This window comes from Phacochoerus africanus, chromosome 5 (assembly GCF_016906955.1).
Source record: "Phacochoerus africanus isolate WHEZ1 chromosome 5, ROS_Pafr_v1, whole genome shotgun sequence".
NCBI classification, from domain to species: Eukaryota; Metazoa; Chordata; class Mammalia; order Artiodactyla; family Suidae; genus Phacochoerus; species Phacochoerus africanus.
In genome coordinates this window covers 6,912,159-6,927,120 of record NC_062548.1, presented here as the reverse complement: position 1 = coordinate 6,927,120, position 14,962 = coordinate 6,912,159, and the positions used below count along the sequence as shown (strand labels likewise).

Below are 14,962 nucleotides of genomic sequence, written 5' to 3'. Positions count from 1 at the left end.
CTGCCAGCCCTGGCGCTTGCTGGCCCAGGGTACGAGCACAGAGGTCCACGCAGCACACGTGTGAATTCTAAGGGACGCAGCAAAGTGTCAGATAAAGCACATCATGCTGCCCTCTGACCTGGCCGATCGCAGTCTCACAGCAACTGAAGCACAGCTATGGCTTCTTTGTTTTTTGGGTTTCGTTTCTGAACATCCTTGGAAGGGGAGGAGGCTAACATGCAGAATTCTTTACACACCCTCACAGCAACTTCACCGTCGACTGGGGTCAGGCGAGACCCTTCCTTTTATTTTTATTTATTTTAGGGCTGCACCTGAAGCCTATGGAAGTTCCCCGGGCTATGGGTTGAATTGGAGCTGCAGCTGCCAGCTTACACCGCAGCCATGGCAACGCCAGATCCGAGCCGCATCTGGAACCTACACCCCAGCGTGCAGCAATGCTGGCTCCTTAACCCACTGAGCAGGGTCAGGGATCAAACCGGCATCCTCACGGATACTAGTTAGGTCCTTAACCTGCTCAGCCACAATGGGAACGCCCCCGAGAGGCCCTTCTTAATACTGATTATCTCGGCAACACCATGGATGGACCCAGCCTGGGAACCTCCATATGCTGCAGGTGCAGCCCTAAAAAGCAAAAAAATACAAAATAAAAGGAAACAAATACATACATAAATCTTAAAGGATCACTGAAATATGAACATCAGCCATCTCTGGGGTGAGTCACATTTTTCTTCTCCTTCCCCCTTCTCCTCCTCTTCCTGCTCTTCTTTTTGCTCTGTCTGTGTTCAGCCTTCACACATTCACAGCACAGAAGCCAGGCTAGTGACCTGATCATTCATCAGCTGAACACGACCCAGCCCAGCCTGGGAGCACAGGAGGGCCCGCAGGTAGTGGAGTTCAGATGCACGTGACGCTAAATCGACCTATCCTAATGTTATCATACCTTAAAGTACACTGTCCTGTCTTGCCCTTAGACGTTCCCCGTCAATCACCTGGACTGGAAGTGGATTATCAAGGGGAAGAGTTGGGTACCAGCCCCACTTGCCTCAACTTCCCAAGCAACCGCCCGTTTCCTAGCTGGAAGCAGGGATTCCGAGACATGTACCTCGACCCTCTCCCAGGGCAGAGAGTTGAGGAGACGGTTTATGATCATGATTCACCTGCACCGCAGAGTCTATCGTTCTCTGTCTAGTAGCTCGAAGGCAAACTTGAAACTCACAGATTTCTAAGAGGAAGAAGAGACGGTGGCAACCCAGCAGACAGACCGTCCTGGGCACTTTCAGGGGCTCCAAGGAAAATTCCAAGCATGAATTCTGACCCTGCCATTTCAGGAGCTATTTGACCTGGAGGATCTCTTAAACTCCCGTTTCCTCGAGGGGGTAATAAAATTTCACAGGGTCGTGGCCATGATTTAGTGACACAACGACGTGCTATTGCTGACGTGGGTGCTGTGGTACAAATGTAAGCCATGAGTCGGGCTGGTTGCGTGGGTGGGCAACCTGAGCAGTCTATCGGGCTCCAAGCTTGGATGGGGCTCATGGAGGGGTTTATGCCCTGCTGCCTCTGTATTGAAAGTCTTCATTTTTGAACAAGGAAACGTGGATTTTCGCTTTGCTCTGGGCCCACAGATTACCTGGGTGGTGGTGAGTTATTGTCATACCAATAGGAAGTCATGAGGGATGCATCCTAGCCAAGGCATGCTAAAAACTGCAAATCCAGGAGTTCCCCGATGGGGCTCAGTGGGGTGCAAACCTGACTAGTGTCCATGAAGAGGTGAGTTTGATCCCTGGCCTCACGCAGTGGGTTAAGGATCCGGCATTGCTGTGAGCTGGGGAGTAGGCTGCAGATGCGGCTCGGATCTGGGGTGGCTGTAGCTCCAATTTGACCCCTAGCCTGGGAACCTCCCCATGCCACAAATGGGACCCTCAAAAGCAAAACAAAAACAAAAACATACAGCCAGCAAGGGTCCGCCCTTACAGATGTGCGCTGTATGCTTCCAGGGACCTGAACTCACACCTCATGCATGGTGTGGCGAAACCTTGCAAGCGGGGCTTTCAATACGGAGGCAGCAGGGCATAAAAGGACCGCTCTGAGACACCAGCAGGCTCTTCACTTCGGGAAGGCGCTTGGTCTAAGCGCCCTTGAGCAAACTTAACACATTAGTGTCCAGGCTCTTTGCGTGGGAAAGGGAATCCTCCACGTGAGAAACGCCTCGCTTATAAGTAAACACCCTCCGGGAACTCTAGGTTTCTCCCCCATCACTGTACAGAGGCATCAGCGAGATGCTGAAATTCAGATTTTTTTTTTTTCCAAGTTTGCTAACGCGTCCCTCAGGAATTCCTTTCCCAGGGGGCCTTGGTATCTCGTTGCTAACACCTGAGAATCTTGGCTCTTGGGGTCCTCAAATCATCTGCTACGGTGCTGTCAGACACCCGAGAGTCTTTCAGACTAGATGGGAAGTGACAAAGCACGAGGGATGGTTTTAGCCACGTTGGCCATTGCTTCAGTGAGACTTCGGACGCCCGCCTGGTCCACCTTGGGACGAGTCACGTCTCCCAGAGGAGGCCAGGCCCTCTCCTCTCCACTGCTGAGCCCCTGGTGCTAAAACGTGCCAGGCCCTGGGGACCGCGAGTGAGCAGGATACACACAGTCCCCGCTTTTCTTGTTTCTTTTTCTGTTTTCTTTCTGGGGCTGCACCTATGGCATCTAGAAGTTCCTCGGCCTGGGGTCAAATCAGAGCTGCAGCTCCTGGCCTATGCCACAGCCACAGCAATATGGGATCTGAGCCGCATCTGCGAAGGACACGGTAGCTTGCGGCAATGCCAGATCCTTAATCCACGGAGTGAGGCCAGGGATGGAACCCACATCCTCACTGAGAACGCTGTATCAGGTTCTTAATCCAAGGAGCCGCCACAGGAACTCCCACAGTCCCTAATTTTCAAGAGATTCCATTTGAGGGAGAAGATGAACAGTAAGCAAGAAAACAAAGAAGTAAACCAGATAATTTCAGATCGTGGTACGTGCTCTGAGTTGGCGGGGAGGTTGGGGGAGACACAGAGTGATGAGATTGATGGGGCTGTTGGGGAAGAAAAACTTTTTCTCCAATCTCTGAGGGTCAGTTAATGGGGCCTGTGATTCCAACTGACAAAAGACAGATGAACAGGAGAAAAGGTACAATTTTATTTTACTTACGTGGGAATTCACAGGAAAGAACTGAAACTCAAAGAAGCAAATAAACTTGGGGGTTTAGGTACCATTTTAGCAAAGGATGATAAATTCTGGAGAAGTGGCTGGACAGAGGAAAGACAGTTTGGGATTCTTGGGAAGATAGATCATGAATAAATGACTAGGAAATACAAAGGGAGAACTAATGGAAGATAAAGATTATTTTTAAAAAGTCTGTTTAGGGAGTTTCCATTGTGGCTCAGTGGTTTTCAGTCCCAACTAGTGTCCATGAGGTTGCAGGTTCGATTCCTGGCCTTGCTCAGGGGGTTAAGGATCTGGCGTTGCCTCAAGCTGTGGCGTAGGTCTCAGACATGGTTGGATCCCACGTTGCTGTGGCTCTGATGTAGGCTGTCAGCTATAGCTATGATTTAACCCCTAGCCTGGGAACCTCCATATCCCACAGGTGCAGACCTATAAAGACAAAAATAAAAAGTGTGTTTGCTGCTGGTGGGAATGTAAATTGGTGCAGCCACTATGGAGAACAGTGTGGAGGTTCCTTAAGAAACTAAAAGTAGAGCTACCATATTATCCCACAATGCCACTCCTGGGCATATCTGGAGAAAATCATAATTTGAAAATATTTTTCCAATGTTCATACCAGCACGATTTATAACAGCCAAGACAGAAAACAACCTAAATGTCCCGGTGGAGCAGGGTAGACACTTAATGCATTATGACTGCTGTCCCTCCTGCACTCAGGAGGCAAGTTCAATGACTGCTGTCCCTATAAGGGGACACGGAAGGAGAAGACATCAGTGTGACAACAGAGGCAGAGATCAGAGTGATGCAGCTACAACCCAAGGAGTACAGAGGACTAAGAGCAAACACCAGAAGCTAGAAGAGGCAGGAAGGAGACTCCCTTAGAGCCTTCAGACGGGGCATGGCCCTGCTGTCACCTCTTTTTCTTTTCTTTTTTTCTTTTTTTTTTTGGACACACCCATGGCATATGGCAGTTCCAGGGCCAAAGATCAAACCTGTGCCACAGTGGTGACCCGAGCTGCTGCCGTGATAATGCCAGATCCTTAACCCACTGTGCCGCAAGGAAGCTCCTCTGCTGTCACCTTGATTTGGGTTTCTGGTCTCCAGAACTAGAGACAACTGTTTAGGCCACTCCGTCTGTGGGCCTTTGTTTCGGCAGCGCTAGGAAACTAACACAACTGGGTTTTTAGAACGATCCGCCCAGTTAGGTTGGAAAGGGAGCCCACGTGGATGAGGGTTGGCCAGTTAGCAGGTGTTCTCCAAAGAGAGGACGGTGGCTTGGACTAGAGTGGTGACACTGGGGTGTGGAGAGAAGACGAAGCTGAGATGGGTTGAGGAGGTGACATTCATTAAGAGAGTATGGAAATGGGTCAGCTGTGCTCTGATCAACACATTGAGAAGAAGACGAGACATTTTCAAGAAACTTGTCACCAACAAGGCAGCTGGGGTCCAGTACAGACAGCGATGAAACCTGGGCCAGGCCAGTGGGTCAAGAGATGGGTCAGGCCAGCGAGGCTGGAAAGACCATGGCACAGAGCCACGCACGCCATCAGTGGGTAGTCCATGGGTGGGCTCAGAGCAGATGACATCTGCAGAATTAAGAGGCACACCAGCGACTGGCACTCTGTAACAGGTGATTGGGGACAGCATCAAATATCTGAAATAGGAGTGTGATCTGAGAGTCCAGGGCCACTGCTGGTAGCGAGGCCCAAGCACACAGCCTGGCCGGCATCACCAAGTTCCCTGCTCCTGTGGCCAGTCTTCCCCACCACAGACAGGGCTAGTCAACCCCAGCATCTATTTCTTCCAGTCTGGGAAGTCCCTACCAATAGAGCAGAATGGATACACAAGATAAAATCCTCCTGCAATCCCAGGTTGGGGGTGGAATTCAACCGGGGACTCTGAGACCTCTCCAGACCCTTGCAGACCAGCACTGGGCCCCTTGACCCTCAAAAGAAACCCCGGGGTGGTGGAGCAGGCATTTGCATTACTATTTCCTACAAGAGGAAACCGGGCCCAGAGCCACACAGCTGATAAGGGACAGATCTGGCCTCAAATGAAGGTCTTCTACTTCCAAAGTTCCCTTCTGCTCTTTCCCGGGAGCAGGTGTGCACTGGTGACCAAAATAAGGAAGATGACTCCATCAACGTTTTTCTTACTGCGGTAAAATACACATACCATCCAATTTATCATGTTAACCATTTTACGTGTACAATTCTGTGGCTCTAAGTACCATTCACACTGCTGTCCAACCATCGCCCCATCATCTCCAGAACTTTTTTTTTCTCATCCCTTTATCGAATCTCTACCCCCTTAAACACTAACTCCCCACCCCCCTTCCCCCAACCCCTGGCAACCAGCCTTCTCCTTTCTGAATCGAAGGATGTGGCTACTCCAGGCATCTCATATGAGTGAAACCACATGAGTGCTTGTCCTTGGGTGTGAATCAATCTCCAGATCGCCCACGGTGGAATTTAAGTCAGCATCTTGGCTACACTACTGATTCAGACATCATGCTTGCTGGGTCTCTGTTATCCTTCGTTTCTATCAGAAAAAAAGTATGAAAACCTAAAGCGTCTCGGCTTAGCCCATATGCTGTTTTCATTTAAATGAGCAGATTTCTTTCACATCTTCATCTCGAGGGACAGTTGTAAACCCTTAGAACGAAAGGATGCGTGTTGCTATGGCAACTTAATGTCAGCAACCTAATTTCTGGAGGCTTATTTTCAGAAACAGTTTTTTCACGGCTGGGCAAGTTGATGCTGGCTGGTAATCGTGTTCTCAAGTTCTCTTTGCTGTATTTAATACATCTATTCATCAAACAACTTCTCAGTACTGAACTAGATCAGGCACCGTGCTAGGCACTGGGGGGACCATCAAGTGTGCAAGACAGAAAGAGTGCTGAGCTGAGGTTTAGTTAACTTAGGAAATGTGGTAGGTGTTCCTGGGCGCAACTTTTCATCAATGACACGAGCAGAAGTCCACAGCCGGGGTGCAGGTAGGGGAATATAATTGGGGGCAAACTGAAGATGACTGTCCATGTGGTACCCCCCCAACCTCTAGGAAATAGTCTGAGGTCCTTCTCTAAAGCTCCTGAACTGTTCACTCCTAAACCACTGGATAGCTCTGACTGCAGCATGGGATCGGGTTTTGAATTTTCAAAAACCTGAATGCAGTCTTAAAAAAAAAAAAAAGAAAGAAATCCTGTCATACGCAACCTCAGGGAGGAACCCTGAGGACCTTGTGCTCAGTGAAAGAGGCCAGTCACAGAAAGACAAAGTCTGCATGATTCCGCTCATGGGGGGCAGGTAAAGGAGTCTAACTCTTAGACACAGAGAGTAGAACGGTGGCTGCCGGGGGCCTGGGGAAGAGAGAATGAGGAATCCTTCTTCAATGGGTAGAGTTCGGTTTTGTCAGATGAAAACATTCTAGAGGTTTGTTGGACAACCATGGTTAATGCTACTATGTTGTATGTCCACTTAAAAATGGATAAGACAGTCAGTTGTATGTTATGGGGGGGGGGGGTCTTCCCGCCATGCCCACAGCATGTGGGCCAGGGATCGAAGCTGCGCCACGGCAGGGACCCGAGCCCCTGCAGTGACCATCTTGGATTCTTAATCCACAGTACCACAAGGGAACTCTTGCTACATGGTTTTGGTTTTGGTTTTGACCAAATTAAAGCAAAAAAGAGTCTAGCACAATGGTTGGCCATACAGGGACTCCATAAATGTTTATTGAAAGCCAACAACAACAACAACAAAATGAGGTCCCAAGTCCTGACCGCGTATATTTTCTGCAAATTTTATCAAAGGGGGGTTGGGAATGGTTGGCTGTTTTCCTCCTTTTTTGCTTTCTTAGTGTGTGCAATTTAAGATGCAGCTGAGAAATACCAAAGTCAAGACTGTCTTTGGAAAGTCCTCTAACCAGTGCCATCCTCTTGGCTGGACAAGTCCTTCGTATCCACCTGACACTGACTTTGAGTCTATTAGCTCTGGATTGAGGCCAGCCTCACACGTCCACGGTTTCAGCGGCTGGCCACAGATCTACCTCTAACGGCAGGTGCTAACATCTGGGGGGGGGGGGAGCTTTTCAGTTTACAGAGCATCCCCAGATGTGTTTGCCTCATTGCAATCACAGTCCCCTCTTCACCGGGCCTCTGGTGTCTTCACACTTCGCCGGCACAGTTGGTTTGCAGAATCGAAACCTTAGTTAAGGTTTGTTGAGGTTTGTTTTTGAAAACTGGCTGTTCCCACCCACATTCCCTTGAGATATAAATAGCAAAAAAAGAGGTTTAATTACGAAGGCAAGACATCCGAGCTCCGTCCACTTGATCCTTGAAAAGGAAATCTAAGAGGTTCTTACTATCGCTTTTTCAATCCTATATAAGGTAGGTCAGCAAGACAGAAAAGGCGCCTCTGTTTTGTGCTCCTTCAGCTCTTTTTCCTGATTCTTCTTGGAGGAAAACCGAAATCGGTGAGTAGCTGGTGGACCTACCAGATCCCAGACTCTTTTTTTCCTACACATATTCACAGTAGGCTGGTCGGTATACGCGCTGTGCTCAGGGTCTTTCCCCACGGAAGTGACCCATGGACAGATGTGATCTCTGGCAGAGGGGTTTTGATGTTTCTCCTTCCCATCCTCCAGGACTGACGGCATCCCTTCCACAGGAGGTCGGCAAGCAGCCCAAGCTCTGTCCTTCCCCAAGTGAAACTTGCAACACTGCATTTCTCTGGCTCTTGCATTTGTAACATGGGTTTACTTCTGAGTGATTTGTAGATGCCTACATAAGTGGTCAATTATGTAAACAGAATTTTTTATATGAGAACAGAACCAAATTCTTCTTTAGGAGTTCCCACTGTAGTGCAGTGGGCTAAGAATGCATAGGCTCAGGTCACTGCAGAGGCGCAGGTTCAATCCCCAGCCTGGTGCAGTGGGTTAAAGGACCCCGCACTGCTGCAGCTGTGGCCTGAATTCAATTCCTGGCCCAGGAACTTTCATGTGCCGTGAGTGCAGCCATAAAACAATTATTCTTTAGGTTATATTTTAAAAAAAATATTATCTTTGGCGTATACGCAGGAGAGGTCACGGAGATCTTTTTAGTATTCGGTTTTATTTGGTTATTTAGTCCCAGCTCTTAAATACAATGCTATGTGTATCACTTGTTAAATTTTTTCAGCAGATATGCAATTTCTGTGGGCCTAAGGGGGTGTGGTCCCCCCAGATGTATACGCTTCTGTTTGCCATTTGCATCTCGTTTATTCTGTGTGAACAGGTGGAAAATGAGCATCACAGACGTCCTCAGTGCTGACGACATTGCAGCAGCCTTGCTGGAGTGCCAAGGTACGTGGTGGGGAAGCGAGGCCGGGCTGGGCTTCCCTTTCTGAGTGTTCGTACCTCCCGAAAAGCTACAAATGTTACCGTGTGAACGTTGCTGAAAATCCATGGGCTCCGAGGAAAACGTAGTAACTACATAACCACAAAGATAGGACTCTGAGATCTGAGCATGTGAGGACCTTTCTGGAAAGAAACTTACTGCACAGTGTAGCCTGTTTGACTGCAATGACTGCATTTCTCCCAGCAAGTGGGTCAGAGATGCTGGCATCGTGGATACACAGCCAGTGAAAAAGGCAGAGGTGGCACAGAGGAGAGAGAAGAGGAGATGGACAAAGTCACCCGGAGGGAAAGCTGGGAAGGGCGGGAAGGGGATGATGACACAAAGCCAGTCTTGGCTGCCTCAAGATCCTGGTCCAGTCATAGCCCTACTTTGCCTTTAAAAAAAAAATTTTTTTTTAATACAGCATCCCCTGTAGTTCAATATTATGAAAAGCATTTTTAATAACCTATGTTTTCAGCACTTTGGCCCCAATATAGAATGCAATCAGTGAGCCTCAGAATAACCCAGTCTCTGTTCTTCAGACCCAGATACTTTTGAACCCCAAAAATTCTTCCAGACATCGGGCCTGGCCAAGATGTCAGCCAGTCAGGTGAAGGATGTTTTTCGTTTCATAGACAACGACCAGAGTGGCTACCTGGATGAAGAAGAGCTTAAGTAAGCTTGGTCCTGAGCCCGTCTGGCACCCCAACACTGCTAGCGGGGTGCCGGGGTGCAGTGGAGGGGGGGCAGTCTGCTCAGTATTTCTTCAATGTCCACTCCTGCTGCTGGTCACTCAGCAGATTCTCAGGAAAGGGGAAAACAGGGAGTTCTCCTTGTGGCTCGGTGGAAACGAGTCCAACTAGTATCACGAGGAAGCGGGTTCCATCCCTGGCCTCGCTCAGTGGGTTGAGGGTCTGGCGTTACCACGAGCTGTGGTGTAGGTCGCAGACATGGCTCGGATCCTGCGTTGCTGTGGCGGTGGTGTGGGCTGGCAGCCACAGCTCCGATTCAACCCCTAGCCTGGGAACCTCCATATGCTGCAGGTGCGGCCCTAAAGGGCAAGGGGGGAAAAAAAAGAAAGAAAGGAAAAACGTAAATCAGTTGGCCACACATCTATCCACGCAAAATACGAAACATGGACGGTGCGTACAAAAAATTCATCCGTCTCAAGGGTTCTCTTTGGCAAACGGACTTGCCAACAAAACTCTGGAGGAAAAAAAAAAACCAAAAGTTTTAAACCAACATGCCCACTCTTGGTCTCTACAATGAAGGAAGCCTTTGCTTGCAAAGCTCTTGTCTGTTTGCTGCAGTTACTGGGAGCGGATGATTTGCTTCAAGAGATAAAGGAGAGGGTTAACAGAGAAACGGGGGTGGGGGGGGGGAATGGGTTCAAAACATCCCCATTGATCTTCATTATCCTGTAGGTTTTTCCTCCAGAAGTTTGAGAGCGGTGCTAGAGAACTGACCGAGTCAGAAACCAAGTCCTTGATGGCGGCTGCAGACAACGACGGCGACGGGAAAATCGGGGCCGACGGTATGTTCACACAGCATGAGAGACCTGAGCTCAGGCAGCATCCGGGACAGGGGGCTTAAGCCAGGAGATGAGACAGACCTGGGGTAAAAACCCCCTTTCTCCACCTTGCTGAGCCTCAGTCTGCTCACCTGTGAACCAGAACCAAGCCAGGAAGGAAGTCATGTGTGCAGACTCGGGTGCGATGCCTGGGGATGTACACAGACGCTGGCCCCACCGGTCCCTGTCTGTGAACCAGAAAATGGCCTTCACCTGACTAGGGGACGAGCCACATGCCTGGCCAATTATCTGCAAGACGCCCTAATGCGCCTTGAAAATAATGTCAGGAATTTCCACCAGTGGGATTGGAGTCTCTCTGCATAAGAGAAGGGTTGACCTTTTCAAGTAGGTCTCACAGCAAAGCGTCTACTGGGTGGAGCGAGAAGGCCTCTTTGCTTTCAAGGATGAAAACAAGTGCATTCTATGGGACATTAGCCCACCCAGCAGACAGGCTTGGAGAACAAAGAAATCAAGCACCATCTGTGCATGCTTCACGCCCAGAGCCCTATATTCAAATGTGAGCGTAATTGCATGGCTGTGGGATTATCTTCTTCTGGTTTTGTCACGTTGCTTCCACGCTTCTCACCTACGTTGTGCATGTCAATCGGTGGGGCCCTGATGGGGGGACTAATTAAAATTTAAAACTGCTGTTACTGGAGTTACCCTTGTAGCTCAGTGGTCATGAACCCGACTAGGATCCATGAGGGATGCAGGTTCCATCCCTGGCCTCGCTCGGTGGGTTAAGGATCTGGTGTTGCTCTGAGTTGTGGTGTAGGCCAGCGCTGCAGCTCTGACTTGACCCCTAGCCTGGGAACTTCCATTGGCCTCAGCCCTAAAAAGCAAAGCAAAACAAAGAGACAAACAACAAGAAAAACCCCAGTATATCCTCATTTTTTAAATCTCTTCAAAATGATACCACTAAAACTTACATGGGAGTTAATGCACTTTTCTATGGAATAGCTCAGAAAAACAGTTTCAGTAAGGGAAGGCTGATTTATTTAAACCTAACCAGGAAAGACGTCCAAACAAACAAAGCTTACGATAAATATAAAGCAAATCTCCAATTTTCCATTTCAGTCTGCAGCATCTGTGCTATTATTATTATTATCTTTTGGTGATATAAATTTGGGGGGTAAGATTAGGGTTTAACAGAGCAAAGTTAAAGTCCCACTCTATGAAACATTTCCTAAATATGTGATATGCAGCTTCTGAATAGAAGAAGAAGAAAACCTCCCATTTCTGTCCTGAATTGACCAGACAAAGAGTTGAATGAGCATAGACTGTGGACTAGGATCCATGAGGACGCGGGTTCCATCCCTGGCCTGGCTCAGTGGGTTAAGGATCCAGTGTTGTTGCCCTGAGCTGTGGTGAAGGTCGCAGAGGTGGCTCGGATCCCGTGTGGCTGTGGCTGTGGTGTAGGCTGGCAGCTACAGCTCCGATGCAACCCCTAGCTTGGGAACTTCCACGTGCCTCGGGTGTGGACCTAGAAAGAAAAACAGACGTTTGGAAAATGAGATTAGGCAGGCAGACGGAACACTGCAGACGGTCTGGACCCGCAGGCAGGGGCGCACATTCCCTCCGTCTGTGCCCTGGGAGGGGGCCTGCCCTTCATCCGACGGTTTGATTCATTCTCCTTCCTCAGAACGCTCACTGACCACTGCCCGTCTGTAAAGTACCAAGCCATCTCCACTGACCCTGTTCTCACCTCTTCTGTTCTAGAATTCCAGGAAATGGTACATTCTTAAAGGGCCCAGGCTGTGGCGATAGAATCAGCTGGAAGGCCTCCAAAGCCCCAGGAATTGGGAAACCCCACATCCTCGCCCTCATTTATTTATTCATTTCCCCTGGAAACGCTTCTGCAATTTCCCCTTTGTCTTAGTCTGGTCATACAACAGTCTCCCCCCGCCCCGACTCTCTGGTGGCGGGTCTGCCCTGACAACTCCTGGAAGGCCCTCGGCAGACAAACCCTTTAAAACACCACCCAATAAAGACAGCTTTCTCATCATCCGCGGATGTGTGGGTGTGGTTTCTTTCCTCATGGGGGGAAAGGGATGAAGGCAATTTAGAAACCAAGGGCTTTGAGGAAGAATTCTGGTCTAATTGAGCCCTAAGCCAGCCATGGTCTGTCGTGCCCAAGTGCACAGGGAAAGTAGGGTTAAAAACACAGTCGCAAAGAAACGGCATCATCGTCAGGCTAGGATTTTTTTTTTTTCAGCAATTTCTCTGAGTCTGAAATGCATACGAAGAGGTTTTAGCCAGTGTAAAGTCATGCTTGCTCAGGTGGTTTCCGCTCCTGGGGGTTAGGGTGCCATCAGCAAGATTTAAATAAAAGCCAACAGCACGAGCAGAACAGAAAGTGGCTGTAAAGCGAAGGAGACCTGCTGTGCTGGTTGAGGCGAGCAGACATATTTTCAAGCTCCTCTTTTTTTCTCAGAAAAACAAGTGATCAGAGACTTGCTGGCTCTGACCCAATCTCTTGCCTCCCCTCCCCCTCCCTCCTTTTTCAGCCACTATTTTCCTGGCTCTTACTGGATACCACCTGAGCCCATCACACCCAGAATTGCACTAACATTTGAGGCGCGCTTCGGGTCTGGTCACAGGGCTTTCGTTAGGGTGACGCAATTACAAACCAGGAAATTCTCAGTAGGCTGATTTCCGGGTGGCAGCTTCAGGCTGTTTTTGCCCGCCGATGCCAGGGGGCTGAGGACCCCTGGGAAGATCCAGGGCATCCTCTTGGGAGCTTGTGGACCAGCTTGCACTTACCGCCCCAAAACCCAACACCCAAGCTCACAGCGCCCTGACCTCTCCTGGGTTGGCGCCATCCTGCTAAGCAGCTTAGCATCTTTGAACTCATTTCTGGAGGACTGTCGGTAGAGTAGCTTTTCAAAGGCTAGGGCAGGTGCTCAAAAGGGGGCCTTAAGATTTTAGGGGGACAAGGGTCAACATTTTAAAATTTGACAACCGCGCATTTATTTTAATAGGCATCACAAGGTTAAGTGGCACATACGTGATTTCAATATTGCTGCTTTGCAGTGAGGCTGTTAGACCTTTGAAAGCGGATTGATTTCAAGATTAAGTCACAGCGAAGAATATTAAGTCATAGCGTGTGAAGAATATTAAGATAAAACCCAGAATGGCTTGTTTTCAAACGAATCAAACGAGCGAAATCCAGGTTGGAAAGGAAGAATTCTTTGGGGAGGGCCAAAGAATGGAACTGTGTCACTTCACGGCCGTCTCTTGTCCCTGCTCCCTGTACCCCGTGTACCGTCATACTCTCCTCATCGCCCAGCCTAACCCTAACCCTAACCCCTAACCCTAACCCTAACCCCTAACCCTAACCCCTAACCCTAACCCCTAACCCTAACCCTAACCCTAACCCTAACCCCTAACCCTAACCCCTAACCCTAACCCTAACCCCTAACCCTAACCCTAACCCTAACCCTAACCCTAACCCTAACCCTAACCCTCCTCATCGCTGGCAGGAATCGGGCTAGCTTCTGCCCACCTCTGACTTCCCCTGGCGTGTGACAGTGTCTCCCAGGTCCCAGCAAGAGGGCCTTCTGGGCGCCGGTGATGACTTAAGCACCTTGATTCCTAAAACAATCCACGTGTGGCCGCCACCACGCCACAAGTGGATCCTCCCAATAGTTTCTCTCCCCTCCATTGGCTCCTCCCAGTTCAGGGCTCTTCAGCCCAACAACAGTTTCAAAGGGAACCCTTTAAAGAACTCAAGGGGAGCTTGAAGCCCTCTTCCTACCGGGCTCTGGTCACCATCTGCCTCGGAGAAACGGCGTGAGTGACGATGCTTCTTAAATAAGAGTTATGAGTGTCTAATCGACTCAACCACCCATCACCCATCGGGGCAGCAAAGGCAGCGTCACCCCCTCTGGGTAAGATCATGGGTTCTCTTATTTCTTTTCTGTCACTCAAGAGGGCAGCCCTATGGAAATAATCACCGGAGGGGTTATCTGGAGCACCCAGGGGACCGTGTGGCGTTGAGTTGTCCTGGTGTTCTGGATGTCTTGGGCAAAGTGCTCAGAGAACGGACATATACAAAGGGATAAATTGCCCCAGATTTTCCATAGAAGGGATTGCGGTGGGTTGTTCATGAAGTGTATTCATGCTACGGTTTCAAAAGTACAATTCAAATTCTTTTTGCCCATTTCAATGGCATTATCTTTTTCCTTCTAATCCAGTCTTAGGAACGTAATTTCAGAGTCTCTGCCAAAAGGTAATAACCAGCAACCAAAAGAAGCTACCTCGCTTTTAAACAACCAAAAAAGTGTCAGCTGGTGTGCTTAAATGAAACAAAACCACCAACAATCTTGTGTGGTCTGTATTCATAGGGATTTTTAATTATGTTGTGTGGATTTGGGGTGTTTGGGGCGGGGGTGAGTAGTTCCCTGGGAATGCGGGAAGCAACAGTTCTGAGCACTTGCATATAGGTGTGAATTAGCACTTCTCATTTAGGGGGTTGTTTTTCCGAGTTGAAACTTGGTAGAAACAGAGCGTTTTCCAACTTGGGTAGCAAATATAATTTGAAAACAGAAACAGGTCTTCAAACGTGACCCCGGTTTTAGTCACCATACAAATACCACAAAAAGAAATTCATTTGTAAATGGGTCCTATTTGATAGGTGCCTCACGGGGAAAAAAGGGTGAAAGCACATAGCAAGAAATGTCAACAGTGGTTCTCTCCTGCTGGTAGGACCACACAACAGTCAGAAGAACCTGGAGCCTTTTTAAACAGCACAGTAAGAAAAGAAAATGAAAAACCAAAATGTTGAATGGACAATCAACCCACTTCAAGGGAGCACG

General features: G+C 48.9%; 1 protein-coding gene across 2 annotated transcripts; it reads left to right on the top strand.

The window, feature by feature from the left end:
• The first annotated feature begins 7,456 nt into the window (after window positions 1-7,456).
• OCM2 (oncomodulin 2) lies at window positions 7,457-12,150 on the top strand. Of its 2 annotated transcripts, XM_047779521.1 has the most exons (5): window positions 7,457-7,674; window positions 8,474-8,541; window positions 9,118-9,250; window positions 10,000-10,109; window positions 11,865-12,150. In XM_047779521.1, the coding sequence occupies exons 2-5, from the start codon at window positions 8,481-8,483 to the stop codon at window positions 11,888-11,890; spliced, it is 330 nt and encodes a 109-aa protein (XP_047635477.1). In that variant the 5' UTR covers window positions 7,457-7,674; window positions 8,474-8,480; the 3' UTR covers window positions 11,891-12,150. The 2 variants fall into 2 exon arrangements, with proteins under 2 accessions (XP_047635477.1, XP_047635476.1); XM_047779520.1 differs by lacking the exon at window positions 11,865-12,150 and having other exon boundaries at window positions 10,000-10,797.
• Window positions 12,151-14,962: the final 2,812 nt, after the last annotated feature.